General features: G+C 51.6%; 9 protein-coding genes across 9 annotated transcripts; 5 read left to right on the top strand and 4 right to left on the bottom strand.

Moving 5' to 3' along the window:
- Window positions 1-185: 185 nt before the first annotated feature.
- Window positions 186-1,003, top strand: BJX67DRAFT_226989 (uncharacterized protein). Its single transcript, XM_071025844.1, has one exon. The coding sequence runs from the start codon at window positions 419-421 to the stop codon at window positions 959-961; it is 543 nt and encodes a 180-aa protein (XP_070883157.1). The 5' UTR covers window positions 186-418; the 3' UTR covers window positions 962-1,003.
- Window positions 1,004-1,414, bottom strand: BJX67DRAFT_227016 (uncharacterized protein). Its single transcript, XM_071025848.1, has one exon. It carries the CDS (start codon window positions 1,320-1,322, stop codon window positions 1,047-1,049), a length of 276 nt encoding a protein of 91 aa, XP_070883156.1. The 5' UTR covers window positions 1,323-1,414; the 3' UTR covers window positions 1,004-1,046.
- Window positions 1,415-3,107: 1,693 nt separating this feature from the next.
- Window positions 3,108-4,873, top strand: png1 (peptide-N4-(N-acetyl-beta-glucosaminyl)asparagine amidase). Its single transcript, XM_071025846.1, has 2 exons — window positions 3,108-3,856; window positions 3,921-4,873. Exons 1-2 carry the CDS (start codon window positions 3,345-3,347, stop codon window positions 4,726-4,728), a joined length of 1,320 nt encoding a protein of 439 aa, XP_070883155.1. The 5' UTR covers window positions 3,108-3,344; the 3' UTR covers window positions 4,729-4,873.
- Window positions 4,874-6,071: 1,198 nt separating this feature from the next.
- BJX67DRAFT_227010 (uncharacterized protein) lies at window positions 6,072-7,868 on the bottom strand. The gene is made up of 3 exons (XM_071025847.1): window positions 7,578-7,868; window positions 7,145-7,502; window positions 6,072-7,092 (listed from the first exon to the last, which is right to left on the bottom strand). The coding sequence occupies exons 1-3, from the start codon at window positions 7,636-7,638 to the stop codon at window positions 6,633-6,635; spliced, it is 879 nt and encodes a 292-aa protein (XP_070883154.1). The 5' UTR covers window positions 7,639-7,868; the 3' UTR covers window positions 6,072-6,632.
- Window positions 7,869-8,672: 804 nt separating this feature from the next.
- On the bottom strand, window positions 8,673-10,305 carry BJX67DRAFT_374032 (glycoside hydrolase family 71 protein; the record flags this gene model as incomplete). The annotated part of the gene is made up of 4 exons (XM_071031489.1): window positions 8,673-9,264; window positions 9,316-9,541; window positions 9,588-10,116; window positions 10,168-10,305. The coding sequence occupies 4 exons, from the start codon at window positions 10,303-10,305 to the stop codon at window positions 8,673-8,675; spliced, it is 1,485 nt and encodes a 494-aa protein (XP_070883153.1).
- Window positions 10,306-12,304: 1,999 nt separating this feature from the next.
- BJX67DRAFT_226962 (protein MEMO1) lies at window positions 12,305-13,711 on the bottom strand. The gene is made up of 3 exons (XM_071025843.1): window positions 13,460-13,711; window positions 13,337-13,405; window positions 12,305-13,279 (listed from the first exon to the last, which is right to left on the bottom strand). The coding sequence occupies exons 1-3, from the start codon at window positions 13,612-13,614 to the stop codon at window positions 12,412-12,414; spliced, it is 1,092 nt and encodes a 363-aa protein (XP_070883152.1). The 5' UTR covers window positions 13,615-13,711; the 3' UTR covers window positions 12,305-12,411.
- Window positions 13,712-14,185: 474 nt separating this feature from the next.
- Window positions 14,186-15,704, top strand: BJX67DRAFT_361854 (uncharacterized protein). The gene is made up of 2 exons (XM_071029925.1): window positions 14,186-14,527; window positions 14,595-15,704. Exons 1-2 carry the CDS (start codon window positions 14,368-14,370, stop codon window positions 14,978-14,980), a joined length of 546 nt encoding a protein of 181 aa, XP_070883151.1. The 5' UTR covers window positions 14,186-14,367; the 3' UTR covers window positions 14,981-15,704.
- Window positions 15,705-15,939: 235 nt separating this feature from the next.
- Window positions 15,940-16,390, top strand: BJX67DRAFT_384008 (LSM domain-containing protein; the record flags this gene model as incomplete). Its single annotated transcript, XM_071033580.1, has 2 exons — window positions 15,940-16,050; window positions 16,154-16,390. The coding sequence occupies 2 exons, from the start codon at window positions 15,940-15,942 to the stop codon at window positions 16,388-16,390; spliced, it is 348 nt and encodes a 115-aa protein (XP_070883150.1).
- Window positions 16,391-18,250: 1,860 nt separating this feature from the next.
- On the top strand, window positions 18,251-20,484 carry phzA (putative serine/threonine protein phosphatase). Its single transcript, XM_071025842.1, has 3 exons — window positions 18,251-19,904; window positions 19,973-20,125; window positions 20,275-20,484. The coding sequence occupies exons 1-3, from the start codon at window positions 18,558-18,560 to the stop codon at window positions 20,302-20,304; spliced, it is 1,530 nt and encodes a 509-aa protein (XP_070883149.1). The 5' UTR covers window positions 18,251-18,557; the 3' UTR covers window positions 20,305-20,484.
- Window positions 20,485-20,896: the final 412 nt, after the last annotated feature.

Raw genomic sequence — 20,896 nt, 5'->3', positions numbered from 1 at the left:
ACGACAAGGACGCCTGCACCAATAGCCAGATCACAAATGTTGCCCAATCTCTCCGTTCAGGACCCGAGGCCCAAGAAGTGGATTCGACAAGGAAAGATGCTAGCGGTCTACATGAAACAGAGCCCTCGCATCTCTTTCCAGAAGCAGAGACACCCTCGCTCTGCGCTGAATGCTGCGATTTCGCTCCCTGAACAGGGAAAATTACATCCCATTCCCCGCAGTGTTGATACCCGGGTTGAACGACAGCTTGACGGGAGTGAAGCAAAAGGCGAGGAGGTTGCTGTCCTCGGCGGTTTTCTTTTGGGTTTTGTAGTTTACTAGCAGTAACAGGCGCTCTTTGTGTGCCAGGAATTCCAATTTCCTCAGGAATGCCGGCGTCGACAGACTCTGTGCTCAAGGTCTATTCAGCTTCAATCGCATGATGCGCCCACTGTCCAAGAGGCACGGGACGAGGCCAAGGCAAGAAGAATGCCGCCTCGAAGGAGGACGGGGTGCAGGAACCCGACACGCAGGAGATCGAGGCCGAGGCCGTTCGAGAACATGGCACGGGGACAGGCCGCGGGGGCTTTTGGGGAAGTCTAGACCCTGGTTTCCTCTGGAGGAGAGCATCAAATCCAGCCAGGGTGGGTGTTCGGGTCGATTCGCTGAAACATCGTCGCGTTTGACAGAGAACCCAAGTTCTTGGATCAACGCCGCTGTTCAACACGAGACGCAAGCGGCAAGGTTCTCCAATATTCTGTTTCAATCGGTGAACTTTCAGGTTGAGAGACCGTTCATGAACAGGAAGAAGAAAGTTGGGCTGTCTGAGACTCTGAGGACACGTCTCGATTCAAGTCCGTCAGACCGGACACACGCTGACTCTTGGCTCGAACCGGCTAATAGAAAGCGCCAATCAGCTCCCGCTAACCTGAAGTCCACCAACGTCAGATGTTTATCCTTCCAGCCGAAATCGTCGAACTGACTTCGACGAGATAATCTTATCAACTGCCGAAAGGGAGAGAGCTCGAGGAAGCGGTAAAGCGAGGACATCAGATTGTGAGGTCTTTTCAAAGTTGTTGCATTGCAGTGTCCTTTGTCACATGAATGAAGAAGCTCGATCTGAGAGATACATGATCTGGGGTTCTGCCATGGATCGCGGTCTGGCCAGAGGCAAAGACAGGGCAGAGACGGGGATGAAGCGAAAGAAAAGGGTCCAATTTGAGAGCGTCCGTGAGAGGGCGACGATCTCCCGGAAGCGGACTAGCGCAGTGGATCTCAACGACAGCTCTCGCCAGATCTTGTCCAGCGCCAAGACGGACGCTTGCGCGTCTCCGCCACATCATTCCTGCCCGCAAAATTACCAGGACAGGACAGAAACACGACGCTGAGATCTCCCCGACATCATGTTGAGGTCATCCAGGGTTCTGCAAAAACTCGCTCCCGTGGTTCCATGAGCGCATCAGTGGCGATCCCTTTATCCCTGTGCGTGTCTTTACCTTGGAGGTCCAATTCGTGTGTTGTGTATCAATGTTTCCAGGCATTCCTCGCTTGACAGGGGAAAGCCCCAGCTGCCAGAGTGGGGATACCATCAACAGGATTGCAGGCGCCGCGTGTCCTCCTGAAGCCACCCAAAACCTCTTTTCCAGAAAGGTCTGCTGGATTGTCAGTATGGAAGCCATGTTGAACGGAATTGCTCCAAAGCCCAGAGGAGGGTTCGATCGCCATGATCATCCTCGTCAGCCACATGACATTCTCAGCCCAACTTCTCACCTTCAACCTCCTCGATGTGATCTCGACTGCCAATATCACCTTCTCAGGATCTCGTGTTTCCCGCCAGGTTTATCGACATATCCGCTGCGATGGCACCAGCCATGGAAAGAACTCGGCAGTGACTCCGAGTGAGCCCTCTCAATAGGCACCACAACCAACTCGGCCGGGATTCGTCATCTGGGACCAGTGAGAAAAGCAAGTCTCCACTGACAGTCAGTTGATTACCCTTCTTGGAGATTTAGTGGTTTGCTGCCGCATGTCTCTGACTCTCCCGAACCGTTTCCCCCGGTCCATTGAATGGGGATCCAACGAGCACTTTTGGAGTTGAAGTGCCTGCAGTGCATCGTTGCGCTCCATGGGGTGGGTCGTCAGTCGTCACACTCTGGCTTTTCGGTGTGTTGATCGGAGAGCCGCGTAAGGCAGGCCAAGCCCAAAAGTCGGAGATAGGTAAATGCATTCTGTGGGCGTGACTTCTCTCAAGTCGGCAGCTCTTTTGGTGGGAGCACGATCCTCGTGTATTGGGAAGCTTGCGTTGCGCTGAGGAAATCCAGATGGTCAGGGGCCCCAAGTCACCAGGAGGAAAAGCTCCAAAGACGCATCTGCATCTGCATCACCAGGTGGAGAGGCAGCTGTCAGACGTGATTCAATCTTGTGTCAAGCGTCCAACACAACGGGCCCGACAGTTTCGCATCCCTTGTAGTTAAGTGGGGACGCAACGACAGGAAGTCGAAGCCCCGGCCAGCATCACGATCCATCGTGAACCGCGATTGGAACTTGGGCTGCGGCCTGCAGCAAATTGAATTCCTCGAAGAGTGGAAGAGACGCGGATCATGATCAGAACAACATCAGTGTTATTGCCAAAACCTGTGGCTCATGGGCGAAGATCTGGGAAGCGCTGGAGGTTCAGAGGAGTCTTGGCCCTGGGGAGCGTAAACCCGTTCGGGACGAGACACACGCGGCTTGTGGTGGTTGCGAGTGTGGCGCGGCGCTCTGATTGGGCAAGAAGATCCCAGGCTGACGACGCTTCGCCCTCATTGCTGGCGTGGAAAGAGCAGAAAAATTACACTTCTTTCTCTGTGTCGTCAGGCTCTCTGCTCTGTCCTTCTTTTCCCCTGTTCTGACTCTTTTCTTTCTTCTTTTTCTTCTCATGGCCTGACCCAACTCTGCAGTCACCCTCCTCCGTCATCTATTTCAATCTCGATTTCATTGCCTTTAGATTGCTTTGTGATTGCGCCTAGAATTGCAGGCATTGACATCTGTACCTCGATTTATTTTTGGCAGGTGCTTTTACTAGTGGTATTATTCCAGCACGCTGTTTGCCAGTCACAGTGCGCTGATTAATGCCAAGCGTGGTGACCACCAGGCTGGGCTGTGTGACCAAGAGGATCCCCAAGTCTCGCTCTGTCTGTCCCCGACTCCAGCAACATCCACCAAATCCTCCCACCACCTTCAATCACCTCCGTCGTGTCGATTTCTCGCGCTTGATAATTCGACTTCGACCGTGGACGGCAAATTCGGGATCATACCTCTTCTCATCGTGGATATTCAACTTCAAATACCTAGCCACTGGTCTCCTTGACCCCTAGCCAAGCACCATGGCGGATGGAAGGCACCACCACTGCCGACGAGCGCCCACAACAGACGCCTTCGATGCTGCTGAAATCACACGTTCTTTCGAACACCTGATGCGCAACAAGAGATTTGATCGCCTTCAGGGTCTCTCCAAGTCGCGCTCTCGCACACAATCTCCATCTCCGTCGCCCCTGTGGTCGCAACCGTCCCATCCAACGCAAGCACCACCACTCCCGTCGACCGCGCCATCACAACCACTTTCATCTTCACCTTCGCTAAGAGGCCTCCCAATTGTCCCACATCCCCCGCAGGACCAAAGTGCCCTCAAATTCCGAAACCTCCTCCACGTTCTCTCCGTAACTCCAACGAAGTACGAAAACCCTGGCCTCCTAGATGATGCCCTTTCGGTGATCCCGCTCGACAAATTATATTCCGAAGCAGAAGAAGAGAGCCAAATATTTCAAGCTCAGGCACGGAGTCTAAAGAAACGACCGGAATGGGGCTATCAGGACTGTGTCATCCGCGCATTGTTAAAGTTCGTCGCACGCCCACCCCTTGAAAAAAGATTTTATACAGCTAACCTAGCCAACAATAATCAGGTGGTTCAAACGGTCCTTTTTCCAATGGGTCAACAATCCGCCTTGTTCTCGATGCTTTATGCCTACCATTGCTCACGGCAAAGCCCCTCCGTCACCCGATGAGGCCGCCCGTGGAGCGACTCGGGTCGAATTGTACAGATGCTCTCAACAAACTTGCGGCGCGTATGAACGATTTCCTCGCTATTCAGATGTTTGGCAGCTGTTACAGACCCGACGAGGCCGTGTTGGGGAATGGGCAAACTGCTTCAGCATGTTCTGTCGAGCCCTTGGGGGGCGTGTACGCTGGGTTTGGAACTACGAAGATTACGTGTGGACTGAGGTTTATTCCGAACACCAGAGGCGGTGGGTTCATGTGGATGCATGTGAGGAAACGTGGGATCAACCTCGCCTCTATGCTGAAGGATGGGGTCGAAAAATGTCTTACTGCATTGCGTTCTCCATCGATGGCGCTACAGATGTTACCCGCCGATATGTCCGGAACCCTGCCAAACACGGTGCGCCGCGATCGCGCGTCTCTGAAGAGGTCCTTGTATGGGTGATTCAAGAAATCCGGAAGATGCGTCGGGAAAATCTAGCAAAGGATGAACTTAAGCGGGTCTTGAAAGAAGAAGAGCGGGAGGAGCGGGAGATGCGCATGTATACTGTCTGCTCCCTCGCCGCGGAGCTGAACAACCTCATGCTCAGCCCTCCGTCCGCTCGATCAGACGAGCAAAAGCGGCCACAGGCCGCGGATAATCCTACAGCATGGGCCAACAACGCACAGAGGTCCGGCCACTCCGGACCCGACGGATCGCAAGGAGACCGATAACTCGATATAACACTGTTGACGCCCGTTACCCTCTTGCTCGTTTTGTGGTCGAGTGCAAACTAGAGCCGAAACAGGCGATGCCAACCCGCAGCCAGCCTACCACGAGCTTTGTTTACCGAAGCTTTCGTGGGACCGATTGAGAAGTCTAGCTGGTACGGTGTTGAAAAGTATGACCCTGGACGGAACTCAATGGGCATCCCCCCACTCTTCCATCGGATTCTATACGATCGACTACCCGACGCTCTGCAAATGCCACTCCCAACGCCAAAGCATAACGATTGGACTATGGAATGGCTAACGCCCTGACGCACATTTATGCTAAGACTCGAATTATTTCTCGTTCGCGCCATGGCCGGCACGATAATTCAAGGTCTTCAGAACACGTTTATCACATACTCTCGACGGTCTCTATTTCTATTCTTTTCTCATTTGTGACGATACCATTGGTTTCACCTCTATTCAGTCTCTGGATCCTATTTCCTTCACACTCCACTTTCGGACTCATGTTTACATGGCGTATGACGTGCTTGCACAATATAATCGGTCATCTCATGATGGGACTCGGCATGGAATTTGGGCGCTCAAGCGATGAACATTTTCAATTTCCTTACCTTCATGTAACCGACTACGGCGGTTCACTGTGTTTCTACATTCTTACCCGTTATATACCGAACGAGGACTGGTTGCAGAAATTTGAGATAGCCGAGAAAACTTGGGCTGAATTGTTTCACATTTATACCATCGGGAACATCGAGTTCGGTGGAACCTTCTGTACAACTTGAATTGATACATGAAGCCTCTTGGTCTTGTAATTTTCCCTTGTCAGTTGAAACAAAAGCCCACAAGTGGAGACGCGAGAGGAAGAAAGATCCTGACTTTGGCCCTGGTGCCTGAATCGTGTTAAATTGCGATATGCGATCGTCGCGCGCGACTGTCTCAGTTTGCGATTGTCTCTCTCCTTGCGACTGCTGGTCAGTGCTGGAAATCAGGCATCTTTCCCTTCAAGTTCTCTCCCGTCGCAAAACTACCATCCACCACATTGAAGAGCGTAAACAGAGCGACCTTGGGCAAGAATACCAAGTCTAAGGCAGAACAGAAAGCAGGAACCTCAAAGCTTCGACTGAGTTTCAGCCAATCAACGCTGATCTTCGTTCCTCCCCGCAAAGCCGACCCTTTCCAGGGCAAGGCTGACTGTTGAGCTCCCCAAAAATAGTTAGTCAGGTGAGCTTTGACCAGGGCGGTCAGCCCAAGGCCGCAAAGTTCGAGTTTTCTGCCGCATTTCGTGCACGGATGTTCGGGGGGTGCTAAATATCTCGGCGCAGGATGCGAGCGAGCCTAGTCAAAAGACAAAGACGACACGAGTTTCTTTCGGGGTTGTTTGGATCAGATGGCCGATCTCTCTTTCTGAACTTTAAATTGCATTATTGAGCAGATGGGGTCTGCACCTCCTCGTTCGGGTTTGGTGCAGCGCGCTGTGTATTTCAGGTTTTGTAACTGGACTGGGGTTGAGAGAGGAGACACGAGGGTGCTGGTTGGTTCAAAATGGGACTCAATTCGACTTCGGCGTTTTCGGATCCGAGGTTGGCCGAGAGTGGAGAGGAAATGCCGTCCCCGTTTATCAGTTCGTCGGACGATGGGCGATGAACTGTCTCCTTGAAGGAGGATCATGGAATTCTTTATGAGAACTCCAGCACACAGAGACCAGAAATAGGTCATGAGAAAGGGCACCATCCCTTGATGTGACAACAAAAGCGCCAAATGCATTCAGAGGAAGTACAGCTAACTCAATCGCTAATCAAAGACAATCAACAATCAACCAATCTTCAAACGCAAGCGTTGTATGCTTCGCTCAGGGCAATTAACCATGATTTTCGATATCCGAAATCTCCAACCGACAATTTGACTCACTTCCCAGCAGTCTGAACCGAGCAATCGATCCCCCTCTTGCGCAAATCGCCATCGATGTTCCGGATCTCCTTCACGTAGTACGGCTGTCGAGGCAGATGCAACTTCCACAGCTGTCGCAGGTGCAACTCACGCAGCGGCTCCAAAAACACGGGTAGTTTCTCAACAGGCTCGCAGAACCAGCTGCCGCTGAGCTGCAGGGTGAAATACTGCAGGCCCTTCATACGGGTTATGGCGCAACACGTCTCGATCCACTGCTGGCGGCCGGCGGAGAAATAGACCGACTTCACAGGGTCCTTGCTAGGGAGCCAGTGGCCGGGGAAAGCCCAGCTGAGTTCAACTTCGCGGATGGCGTCCCAGAGATCTGTGGGTATTGTGGGACGGAGGTACGTGAGGGACCAGGTGTTGCTGAATTCGAAGATATTGAGTGTGTACAAGAGGTGGATGGATTCAGAGTATCTGGGTTCAGTCAACGTTTTCGGTCTTCATAGGGATCAGACGATGGTCATACATCTGCTTGCATGCCATCGGAAGTACGAGAAGATCGCTCCTCATGGGGGACTCTCCTCCTTCTCTACTACTGCAGCCAGAAGGCGGCAACCCGCCGCGACAGATGTCGCAAGCATCCGTGAGCGGACAAACAACGTGGCCCATCCGTCTATCAGATCGTTGGATGATGTGTATGCGCATGCCACCAAGGACTTGCTCCCAGATCATCACTCGCAGTTCCGGGGAGAGTTTCGTGAGCAGCGAGCTCTGCAGCTGGGCATCCCAGTTCAGTATTGTATTCGGCTGTTTCGGCTGCGACTGGCTTCGTCCAGAGACCGCACTTTGTCTCCGGGAACGTGGGAGGGCTGAGGGCTTGTTGTCTTTGGGCTGATTAGCATGTCATCCACCGACTTCCTTGCACTCTGGACACAACGAGGAAGCGAAAAGAGACAGACTTTGGTACCGATGGGCCAAAACATCCTCCCAGGAGAAGACACCCTGTTTGATCCGCGCCATCGCTGAGATTGTGAATATCGAACTTCGTCGGAGGCGAGGAGTTGGGAGGTCGGAGATGTATGGGTGGAGGTGGAACGGGGCAGGAGCGGCGTTAACAAATCATCTTGTCGATTCGGAGAGCAATCGAAATCGGACGAGAGTGAAGAGAGCAGATATGTTTGAGCAAGAGCTTCTGGCCGACTATCTGAGGACAAGAAGTCTGGAATCACGCAAGACGCAGGAGCTGGAGATGATGTGGCTGTGGGGGATTTGGGGTAACGTGTGCGGCGTGACCTCTATTCTGTGAGGTTGCGAGAGTGTATGTCTGGGAAGGGCTCCAGGGCAAGGCTGGGGAATATATGAGTCAGGGGAGACGGAAATGATAAAGCACTCATACTGAAGGAAGAAATCTCAGTCAGAAGAGTCGGTGAGGGTATCTCAAAATGGGCCGGGGCCACTGCTTGTCTTTAAAAGCGGGCGTGGGAGCGACCGATAAGATACGGTCTTCCTCGCCTGCCGTGGCAGCCGGCTCAACCCCGACCCCAAAAACAACCTTCTGTTCTCCGGCTCAATCCTGCTCGCTTCGTCCCGTTCCCCATTCCTTTCCTGGGAGCGCACGCGTTCTCCGGAATCCTTTCATAGGGCGACGATTGCGTCTTCTGCTCCTGCTCCGGGGTTGCTGACGCACTGGCCGGAGTCCGGGGCCAGGGGGTCGTCCCGCCCCGTCCCGAGACGAACTGATAAGAGCGCAGCTTGTGCGACGAAGATAGAAGGTAAGCATGTGAGATACATTCTTTTCACTATGCACATTTGAGTTGAAAGAAAGCTACTGACCGGGCAGAAACAATATGAACAATCAAAACAATGTATACAAACGAATGTGCATGAGGTTGGAACCACACCCGGACGAGCGGCAACATTCCCATGTCAATTTTCCATCAACTTAATATAGTCACGAAAAGGACGGGTAAACGGACGAAATCATCCGCCATCTGAAACGAACTTTCCGACAGCCGCGTGGCCTGCCACTTGAAGAAGTCTCCGGGATACATTCTCTAGGCTGTTGCACTAGGAGCACCGGCTCCCAAGGTGTTGGTTGGGCAGGGAGCGTTCAATCCTTGAGACAGCATTGCGAGGCCGGTCGCGTCCAGTTGGTCGATGGTTGACTCCGCCGGCACAACTCCGACGTAAGCGTTGAAGTTGTAGAGGCCGCAAATGCATTCGTCCACAATGTCCTTCAGGCTCGTCTCAGACATAACCGTTTCCCCATCACGCACTAGCGAGAACGTCTGCCGCCCGACGCCCATCCCGACAGCGAAGGCACTAGCTCCTGTGGATGCTTCGAAACTTTCTTCCACGTCCCCGGACGTAACTTCGATTGTGGCTGGAGAGTTGAGGAGAGAGACAACAAAGACCTCGTCTTGCAAGGTCTCCCATCCGTTAGGGCGACCGCGGAAGAAATTTCCCGTCGAATTATCTGGGTTGCCTCCCATTGTGGTATCGGTCGAATCGCACTCAACATCTCTGGGCGTGGGTCGATACCAGTAGATCAATCTCTCGTCACCAATATACTGGTCGGGTGAGGTATCGCCGGCTTTGTAGGCGGCAATGAAGGGTCGTGACATCTCGAGCCAACCACCGTGTGGCCTAATACAAGTAAGCCCCACGATCATCTGGGTCACCTATGCGACAACTCACATATCCATCACCCATTTCGATGCTCCATCGTCTGTGTGTGGCGAAGACAGAGGCCCGATATAGTGGGACTCTCCATAATCGTTCCAGGTGACGATCTCCACAAACCGAGGGCCAAGCTCCAGGATCTCCCGCCAGCGGTTATACCAGAGTAGATCGCCTGGGAACACCCAGTTCTTGCTGTACGACACTTCACCTCCGAAGTGGGTGAAGAACCAGCCCGACGCGGCTATACACCGTCAGCCACAGCTCATTGAAATCAAGATTCAACATACGAGCAAGGTAAGGCTTATCCCCCAAGGCATCAATATATGCCTGATCCCCATCTGCAACCGTGACATTTGCCCCAGGCTTCGGCGCCTTATTGTTGCCATCATTATCCCAGGCCATCCAATTCAGCGCGCTGTCAACGTCATTAAAGTCACCCATCCCGGGATGGTAGTTGGGTGCCCAGAAGATGTCTGTCCCAGCGCTGGACTCAATCTGCTCGACATCGATACCGTCCCCCGCGAAGGAGGATACAAAGATCTTGTCATCGACAATAAGCTGCGCGGGTTCATTTGCGTACTGCGCAATCTTCGAGCCTACAGCGGCCGCTTGATCGGTGTGGTACCAATTGAAGTCAAAGGAGATAAAGACCTTCATATCATTCTGCGCGGCGGACTCGTAGGCGTAGTTCAGCTGGGTATCTGTGAACGGGTCAACGCCGATATTCAGGGCGAATGCATCGATGCCTAGGTCTTTTGCCCGTCTCATGTCATCGTCGTAATCGGCGGCGCTCTGGCGGTTACTTGAGATCCCAATCTACATTTTTAGTACTCACGCCAAATAATCAGAGTTACGGCTCAGACTCACCATGAAGTGACAGAAAACGAGTCTATCAGTAGCAGTGTCATTGGCCCGAGCGACGTTTTTATGAGGCTTTGGGTCCTTCAGTTGTGGAAATGCTGCGGCGCCTACCGCTAGGGCCAAAGAGAGCGTTCTTAGATGCATGTTCTGGGACAGTCAGCTATGATGATGCAAAGCCCATATTAACATAATTAACATATGCTGTGCTTTAAGACATTGCGGTATAGAGAGCAAAAAAGTCCACGTACCAGAATCTTGGAGACAGCGACCAAGTGGGATGGATAGGTAACGGTAAACCTAGGGAGCTCTGTCTCGCCCCCAAGTCATAAAACGATCAACAACGAACCTCAAACTTGACATTCGCAGGTGAAACAAAGTCCTTGCTTACCTTCTCAGAAGGGTAATCAACACAACTCAACTCATCTCATCTATTTCTTGTGTTCTCCTTCCCTTGCGCCCTTATATACCCCATCCCACCCCGCCATCACCAGCAACCGCCACCCCAACAATCAGAACAATTATCTCATAGCATTCCCTCGTCCATCACAAGATCCGCCCCAGTCCACGAAACCATCTGGAAAGCGAGTATAGCCGGAATTCTCGTCCCATCGCCCGACACCCTTCAACACCCCGAACCCGGAAATCATGCCGATCCATCCCCGAACCGTAGGAGGCTCCCCATGCCCGTCCAACGTTGCAGGAGTCAAGCGACAATGTCAGATGAGATCGACGCCGTTCATCAGCGAGCAAAAAGAGCGATTGGATCACACAGGGGTTGAGGGAAAGTGATCTGCGTTTGTCTGGTGGGTGGTTGGGTGGATTAATGGAGGAGATTTCACCACTCGCCTACCAAGAGTTAACGCTTCAGCACTTGGGAATGAACGTCTGCGGGGGAAAAAGGTTTAGCTCTGAGGGTTCAGAAGCAGAACTTCATCTGGATGTTTCAGGTTTCCGGTTTCGGTTTCATTGATAGGAAGCTTGCCTCTGTAATCGATGGCAGATTGGACTGATGGTGAGCCTTTCTCCGCACTTCCCCATACCCCATACTACCCCATCTCACTGCAGAGTTAAACTCACTTGTATACCCCAGGATTAGATATCTCTCGTCGATCTCAATAATATACTCTTCTTCCGTATCAGTGAACTAATATGCATCTATAATGGTCCAAATTTTTCAAGCTACCGCCCACCACAGATGAAACTGCCAACTTAAACCGATGCAACCCTAGGTACCTCAGTACGAACCCCAGACACGGCAAAGACCCAATTAGCAACAGGTCCCGCATAGATCAACGGCGCTCCATTGCACAAAACCACAGTTTCAAAAATCCTGACTCGCAACTCACAAAATAATGTCCAATCTGTAGGTCAATCATGCAAGAAACCCCAGGCTTACACATCAGAGCCACACACGTGGCTCCATCACCAGACTCCAGGAGAATACCATCATCCTCATTATGTCTGTTGCTGCGTGGATCATCCCTGTCTCTACCAACAATACCGGTTGAGAAATAGATATAGTCGTACTAATTCATGTCTCCGGTGGAACGATCCGCGTCCGTCTTGGCTATCATAAGCCGACAGATCAGATCGATCCTTGATGATAGCAGGATCGAATATGTCGCCGGGGTACCGGGGTGGAAGGATGGATGGACCGAGATCGAATGCCGGATGGACCCTTTCGAGGATTCAGATCTGAGGGATGGGTCGCTTTCGCTTTTCTGTCCACTACCACATGCTTAGGTCTTCAGCACTACCTCCCCACTGTGTAACGATGTTCCTCAACGCGCGGTATGATAGAGCAGCCATGTGATTAAATAGGCGAGTCCTTGTCTCGATTGATTCCCATAATTGGATTACTGGAGGAGGTTTCGGGCTCGGAAGGCGCGAGATTCGAGTCCACGAATCCTCTCTCCCCCGTTGTACGTGGCTACTCGATGCCGTCGGTGGGACAGAATCTGGGAAAGGAGGACTTCTGGGGATATTTAGGCTTTGTGTTCTCTGTGCACGACATAAGCAAGTGAAGTCATCGTCCATTCTCAAGTACACGGAGTTGTTGGTTACATTAAGCCTGAGATTAGGTCGAGGTGCTGGAAAGTAGGGTCACACTGGTCAGTCTGAACGCTCAAAGAGAAGTCGCAATACCCTATTAAGCTGATTAGTTGAGCTACCACCAGTAGTCAATCTAGTGTGAGGCTGGTCTACAATTATAGTGATAGATATTAGTTGCTAAGTGTCGATCTTACTGCATTACAACACGGCAAATGCGGAGACGTAGCTCACAGAGCTATCGGACACATCCGTAATGTCCGCGCTGCGCTCGTACCGAACAAAGTGGAATTTCCCCTTCCCACCTTCGTGCTTCCCAGTCTCTTCAATGGCTGCCATTATAACGCCGATCGGGTGACGACCGCAGACTGTGTTTCCCGTGATCTCAAGCGAGCGGGTGAAGCTTTCCGTCTTCCCAGTGGCTATTGCCGCCATCGCTGCGATGTCGAATGTGGAGATGCTCTCATGGATAGCGGGTTCCTCACTATATATGCGATCGCGCCGCCTTAGTTGATGGCCTCCGTTGGGGAGTGCGATCTTATCCTCTATGTCACTGTCTCCAGGCTGGGGCAAGGAATCCGAAGACAATGGCAGCCTTGGCCCTGGCTTAGGGGCCTCGGGGACGTAATAGGTATAGCGGAAGCGTTGACCCCAGTGACAGAAGTCGGAGCTAATGACGAACGCATTTGTCGGGTCTTCGAGGTATGGAGCCAGCAAGGCGCCGAAGGCGCGCTCCGTCGTTGTTGAGGTGCTTCCCACTAACACGGGAACCAACGGGGGATACTCTGCTGTCGGTTTGTTGGGGTGTTGAAGCTGCAGGAGGCGATGGATATAAGGGAGGTGAAGCTCGATACTGTGTTCGTCTTCATCGATGGTTTGGGTCATGGCTTCGAAGTTGACGGTTGTTCCATCGGGCTTGATGGCCGAGCTGGAGCGGAGTTTGGCGACAAGCTCCGTATCGAGTGGGAGAGGGTCGTCAGACAGAGGGGTGTAGTAACCCGCCAGTTGCGGTAGGGAAAGGCTCGTGAAATAGTGATGGTGCGACGGTCCGAGGACAAATATCCGTTTTCTTTAGAGAGAGAGACATTAGACGCAGGGGGACCTTGTTTTGGGAGTTGCAACCCACGCTTGAGACAAGTCCAGGGCCTTATACGCATAAGCGGCACAGGCCCCAGAATACCTATATCCCGCATGCCTTGGCACCCAAGTCAGTATGCTGAGAAAATAATGGAATAAACTCCAAACGTACGGAGCAATGATGGCTCGTGCCCCGGGTACTGGCAGAGTGCCCAACCCTGCGATAGAGTCAGGTACCTGAGCTAGCCATTCATCGAGCTGGCGAGTGAGGGCGCGGCGGTCGTCCGAATACCAGGACCCAGAGTGGGTTGCCGTCCTGTAACTCATTCTAGTGTATTCCTAGAAGCTACTAGAGGTTATTGATTAAAAATAAGTGAAGTTGTTGGCAGAATAAGAGTTGGTTGATGGTTGTTTGTTCGCTGAGGGGTGAGAAGCGGGGAAGATTAGTGGAAGCTTCAAGCCACCATCACACGCAACAGGGAAAGATCTAGATCCCAGAGACACAGCCAGAATCCAACTGAGGGTCAGTTGACATCATTTCCCTAACCCGCTCATATCTGATATTAAATTCATTTCTCCTTTCTATATACAGACGCCAAATCTCCCTTGTTTTCACCAGAACTAATCTTTGGAGGGAGCTGCCGATATATATCCCCGCACGGCTAGCCACGAACCTCGAACTATACATACCAGCCTTCAAATAACTCTCAATTCAAGCGACAAAATAGTAATTTAGGGATCTATCTCACGCACAGGAATAATGAACTGGTAATTGAGCGATTCATTTACTTTGTAGTGCCTGGAGGCTGTTCGCTGGGGGCCAATTAAACCAAATGTGGAATAGCGCATGGTTTTGTGTATTGCGACGCCAAACCACGCGTGAAGATTCTTCTCAACGCGCAGGTTGAATTATTCTTCCAACCACATTGCAAAGGGTTTAAGTTCTCAAATCCAGGCACTTAACCTTCAAATCCTTCTCAATTTCATTCTTTACTGAGCCTGAGTTGTTTCTCTCTACATATATACTATATCAAACCGAGCACTTAATTATCTCAGCTGCCCTCCTCGGCCTGGTCTACGATGTCCCTCAAGCGCAAGGCTTCATTCCCGTCTATGACTTCCCCTCAAACGACCAAGAGCGGTATTGATAGACCTTTCATCGACGACAGCCCAAGACACCTGCATTGCCGAACACGAAAGCGTCTGAGAAATGATCGCCCCGATGACCAAACAGTATATGGTACCAATTCGCTGCCAGTGAAGGGTTCCAATGCCCGAAAATGGCGCAACCTGCTGACAGGAAACAGAAAACACCCTTCGTTGGCTGTACACGGCGCAACAGCGGGCGCAGCAAATACACACACCCCCTGCAGACCAAGATGAGGACGTGAAACCAGAACCGCCGACTGCTATCGTCGAACCTCGCCAACAATCCCTACTTCAATTCTTTCACCCTGTGCAGCCGTCCCACCCGCATTGCCCTTCCACCCCGATGAGTCAAATCTTGAGCGGTCCCACACTAGATAGCACCGAATTCCTGCAAGGCCACGACATTGGGTTTGCTTCGCCGTCCACAACAAGTAATAGCGGTACAATGACACCAGCTCGTCAAATGGAGGTGAATATCGACCCGGGAAGTTACGAGTCGGCTCAGAACCCCGGGCCCTGGGCTGGGGCCCGTGGGTGGGCGTAATGCGCCCCGTTTCGGGGCACAAAGCTGACTCAGGCTCACGCTTGCTTTTATACCCTGGTCCCATCTCTCTGCGACTCGTCCTCTGCTTTTGGCTTGTTTCCATCAAGCGTTGCTTTTCATCTCTGCTGCTGTTGATTGCTGGCGATCATGATATTGCAATAAACCCTGCTATGCGGCTTGTTTGCTTATTCCAAGCGTCTCCTCTTTAGAATTGATACTCTGCGCCGTCGGTCCTATCATGCCCGTATGATTACGGGGTCAGCGTGTTCTTGCACGACTTGAGTACCTAGCGGGCTCCGGATAGCATTATTCCTCTGAAGGACAAATCTCTCTCTGACTGGCCATTCCTGGAATGGCGCTTGTATAGCTGATTATTATACCCGAATGAATATAATGACATATCCAAGGAGTGTGCCTGATCGGCTCGCTAACGCGGCAGGATCGTGCTCTGGAGAAGAAAGTTTAGATTGAAATGCTTGAGCGAGACAAGCTTACAGCCGGCAATTGTCGATGAGTCCAAGTCCAAGCCAAAACGAGAAAAGGAGCGCAATCGCGAATAAATGGTTAACAGACTGCTCGCCGGCCGCGTTCACGAAAAGAAGTTCCCCTGCCCCAAATGGCGGGGAGGGGCTTATGCGGATTACGAAATCTTCCTGCCTGAATATTGAGGCGTCCTTGGAGCTTCCAAATTCTGAGACAGTTCAACAGCAAGGCTCCTTTGGCTCTAACAGCACCCTGTCACCTAACCGCGATCCCACGAAAACATATAAGAGAGAGCCTGTGTTCGAAGGAATCGGCTTCACCTCCGCTTCACGGGTAACTCTCGGAGGCTATCTGGCAAAGCCAGCCAGCACGGAACAATCCAGATCGCCTGTTGCAAATCCCGTCATCATCCCACTAAGACCGAGGCCACTCAGAGTATACCCGTTCAACCAAATTCGTTGGTTGGGAGTGGCACGATGGATGACAACTCCGCCGTTCAGTATTTGGGATCGTTAATTGACCAAACACTACGGGTGCACGCATCAGACACGCGCATTTTCGTGGGCGTCTTCAAATGCACAGATGCGGTAAGCTTGCTCCGAGCTCTTGTGCCAATGATTCGAATTGAGAAGGAAATAAGAAAACTCACGGATTGGAAATGCGTTGACTGATTCGTTCTATTGCGTTCAGGCTCGGAATATCATCCTCGCCAACACATTCGAGTATCGTTATCCAACAGCGGCCGCCGTTCGAGACGCAACTTTGACTTCGGCGACTGAGAACTTGGAAGAGATGCACAACCTAAAACTAAATATGACTAGTCGATTCATTGGTCTTGTGGTTGTTCCCGGCCAACACATCACGAGAATCGAGTTGGAGGAGACCCCACAACAGGGTCGCGTGCGGGAAGCATTCAAAGCATCGTGATGGTGGCGGTGTTCAGCTACAGTTCGACGATTTACTTCTTTGGCGAACTCAAATGACCATGATGACTCGAATCATCAAACTGCCGCCTTCTTTGCTTTTTCCGCCACCAATTCTCTGTGGTCCGCTTCCGATTCTGGATGTGATATGCAATGTGCACGTGGGAAATTTGCGAGGACAGCTACTCGGAGTATGTTTCTTGAATTGGGGAACTGCATGGAGACTGATGGCGCTCGAGCGGGATGTGGCGACCATCTTTTGCAGGAGGATGCCTGCGGAAGCTGCAAAAAGGAGGCTCAAGCTTACCCTAACTGGATATTCCGGCAACTGCTGTCGAATTGTTGGTCTACTTTCGGTGAGTTGCCAAGATCGAGATGTGCGAGAAGTGAGACCAACTGCAACGTGGTTAGGGAGGAAATGACGAAACAGCTCGAGCGGCTTTCTCTTGGCGCAGGAAGTGCGGCTTGGCATTATCAACCATGATCCTTATTCCGCTGGGCTGAATTCGAGGACAAAATGGCGGTGTTTCCTTCCTGCGGTTGAGGGAAGGAAGAACCCAGGAGGAACCTGGATGGGAGTGCGTTCTCAATACTTGGTCGATGCTTGTCATCCTCCGCCTTTGGGCTCTCTCTAATTGTGACTTGGGGCTCAACACCTGATAAGACCAGAACGCGAGAGGCCAAAAAAGCAAAATTAGCACGGGAAATTTTGGTCTGGGCTTGTGCGACCTCAGCCACTGGAGTGGCCATGCGAATTCGGGTATCTTCGGAGCTGACCACTGGTATATCCTCTCCGTCGCCGATGGAGTTTGTTTCCCACGAAATTGTGGGATCTGGACGCCTGGAGTTCAGTGCTCGGGAACCTATGAGAGCGCACACTCAGTCAAAGCCAAGACCCAGTGAGGGGAAGATGAGAAGAAGACGGAAAGTCTGTGCTTGGAGCTCGCCGCAGTGATGGACAAGTTTGGTTGACTCAGATGCTTTAATAAGCTTAGGGAGGGTGTCTTAAGAGGCGTTCCAATCAAGAGAGAAGAGAACAGGCCAAAAGAAGGGGAGAGGTCTGGCCAGTCCCATAGACTTATAAAACCCATGGCCCTTTTTCACTCTCCCATACTCCGTAATAATTGACGGCATTGATCGACAGCTCTTCCAAATCAGTTTGATCTAGATTCTGGGCAGCAGAAGCGAGTCCCTATCCTTTTCATCATATTTCCCCCGTGTGAGCATTCCTTTTCTTGGATCGAGCTTTGAAGATCTCCAGGCATCCATCCATCTTTATTCGCAGAGCTCTGACCGGGCCGACAGATGGTCCGAGGGGCTGCCACATCCGCGTCCGTGCAGTGTGGCTTTGCAGGAATCGAGACCATCACATTCAGAGCGCTGGCTCCAACTTCTGGCTCTGAGGGCGAATGGTCTGAAACGCTCTTCGTCCTTCTTCAACTCGCTCTGATCCTCATCCTTCGACCGACGCTATCGTCCTTTCCTCCACCCCTGTAGCTCTCATAATTCTGTCGTTTCCTCTTTCCCTCTGTGCTCCAGGTAAGACCGCCCCTCCCTTCCTGGCCTTTCTGCTCCTCCACATAATGACGCATTCTTTCCACGGCTCGTCTCTGATCGCTCCCTCCCCGTCCTCCGCTCCTCGCACCTCAACCTCAACTATTACCTCAAATCCCTCACCCACTCCCTCGTCTGCTTGTCTGCTCCACAGCTCACCTCACTTCACAGCCTCGTTGCTAACCAATTTATCTCTGAAGAGTGATTTGTCGGCAAATCGGAGCTATCTTTTCCGGCGATCTAGCTCGTGGTGGCTCGGAAACTGATGCTATCATCGCTCTCCTCAATTCCCCTTTCTTCCAGCATCAAGCCTGCAACATAACCGACTCGTCGAGGTCCCTTCGTCTTTCATTTTCCGGACAGTGTTTCGTCACGAACGCCAAGATTTGCTGTCGTTTTTTGTCGAATATTGTACCCATAACCTTCGAGTAGCCTCCAACGTACTTTCAGAGACTCCGCTGCCCTTTATATACTTCTGCCGATAGCTGCAGACTGGTTACAGCCAAGACTCCACTAGCATTCTGAAACCTCAACAGGGTTGAGAATCGATTATTTCGAGCCTATACCATTTCGTTGAGCGTGAGGGTCGGATCTTGGCACACATATTTCCTTGCAGAATGGGCCAATCTCATTCCAAGGGTAATTCTGGCCCTGGGGATTCGCTGCAGTCGTATCCATCCTTCTCAAAATCCGACACCAAGGAATCACTCCGATCTTTTCGGGGATCTATCCGCTCGAAGATACGCAATACTGACAGCCCCCGCGCCTCTACATCCGCGCTGTCTCAGGCCGATGACAAGTCCGATGCAGCGTCGCTCAAGTCTGTCGGAAGCCGGCGCAGCTCTACCAATCTGAGTCGACCTGCATCGGCCGATTCTGCATCACCAACGGATGCTCCTGATCCACCTCCTTCTCCCTCTATGTCAAGCAGCTTGAAGCGAGGCCATCAGGATGTGAACGCCATGAAACAGAGTGGTGAAGTTGACCATGTATCTGATGCTCCTCCGACCGCAGCCCCACCGGCCAATTCAGAGCACAAAGTGGGTGAATCTATTCTTATAAAGCGAGAGGATCAGTCGAATCCGATTCTGGATTTTATAATGAATACCCCGCTTCATTCCGAATCGTCTGGCTCTCCAGGAATGGGAATGGGTGCCTTGAAGTCAATCGATCTCGATGATATGATAACTCGTCTTCTCGATGCCGGTTATTCGACGAAGGTCACTAAGACAGTTTGCTTGAAGAACGCAGAGATTGTCGCCATCTGTACTGCAGCACGCGAGCTGTTTCTCAGCCAACCGGCGCTGCTGGAGTTGTCAGCTCCTGTTAAGATTGTTGGAGATGTTCACGGCCAGTATACGGACCTAATTCGAATGTTTGAGATGTGCGGTTTCCCTCCTGCAACCAACTACCTCTTTCTAGGCGACTACGTGGACCGCGGTAAACAAAGTTTGGAAACCATTCTCCTTCTGCTCTGCTATAAACTGAAGTACCCCGAGAATTTTTTTCTCTTGCGTGGAAACCACGAATGCGCGAATGTGACTCGCGTGTATGGGTTCTATGACGAATGCAAACGGCGCTGCAACATCAAGATTTGGAAGACGTTCGTCGATACCTTCAACTGCCTACCCATTGCAGCTACCGTGGCAGGAAAGATATTCTGTGTCCATGGTGGCCTCTCTCCAAGCCTCTCTCATATGGATGATATCCGTGGAATCGCACGCCCGACCGATGTACCCGATTATGGCTTGCTGAATGACTTGCTTTGGAGCGACCCTGCTGACATGGAAGACGATTGGGAGCCCAACGAACGAGGAGTGAGTTATTGCTTCAATAAAAATGTGATCATGAAATTTCTGCAGCGTCACGACTTCGATCTGGTCTGTCGCGCTCACATGGTCGTCGAAGACGGTTACGAGTTCTACCAGGATCGAATACTGGTCACCGTGTTCTCCGCCCCTAACGTTAGTATCTGACTGCCACTACTTCCATGCTTTCATGGAGCCTTCTATGCTAACCACTAACTTTTTAGTATTGTGGCGAATTCGATAATTGGGGTGCCGTCATGTCTGTCTCTGGCGAACTGCTTTGTAGTTTCGAGTTATTGAAACCCCTGGATTCTGCAGCACTCAAGAATCATATTAAGAAGGGCCGAAAAGAGCGGAGCAACATTCTCAATAGCCCTGTAAGTTGTTTCTCACTTGCTCTCTCCACCGCCAAGCATAAGCACCGCCTATCGTGTGACGCTGCCCAGACTCCTGTGCTTGCTTCCCATTGTTTTTGTCTCTCGGACTCAATGTGCGATTAAGTCCATGGCTTGCTAACTACCTCTAGCCCGCCGTTGTATCGGCCCAAAGTTATTAGGCGTGCTCCAGTGACTGCATGCCAAGAATTCGGCATTCACCCTCTGTCACCATCGAAACGATCTGGACCCGGCTGTGGTCGATCAATGTCCCATGCCATCACCTGTGCAGTCAGTTTTTGGCCGATTGGGCCGGCGGGACTAACCTGACGTCGAGACCTAACTCCGCGCCACCTTCGTCCGTCAATTCGTGCACGCCACGGGTAGCAGTTACTGCGATCCTCAATTGCAACAAGACAGAGCGGGCTCTTCAATCAGAAGCCGATCGCTTCTTATAATTTCAGTCTGCCGATACGGGATGCGGCAGGTCTGCAGGGGTCTGGATAACTACCCATTCCATGGGATGCCCCGTGTCCCCGTAAATGCGAATACTCATGTACAAAGGCTTTGGGAGCCCAAGCCTTTCTTTACTTGAACACGCTTTTTGTGAGATTAATAACTCAACAAGAGCACACACCATTTGTCATGGGAAGGAAGGGACAGGAATTATGTCTTTTGGTATCATAGTTTCTCTGCTCTGTATTTTTTTTCCCTTCTCCCTTCGTGCTCGATGGACCAGTCTTCATGCTTCAGATATACGTTTGCGTGTTCTAT

This window comes from Aspergillus lucknowensis, assembly GCF_044049455.1.
Source record: "Aspergillus lucknowensis strain CBS 449.75 chromosome Unknown BJX67scaffold_43, whole genome shotgun sequence".
Taxonomy (NCBI): Eukaryota; Fungi; Ascomycota; class Eurotiomycetes; order Eurotiales; family Aspergillaceae; genus Aspergillus; species Aspergillus lucknowensis.
The sequence above is the reverse complement of the archived record's forward strand: the minus strand, read 5'-3'. Positions and strand labels throughout refer to the sequence as shown.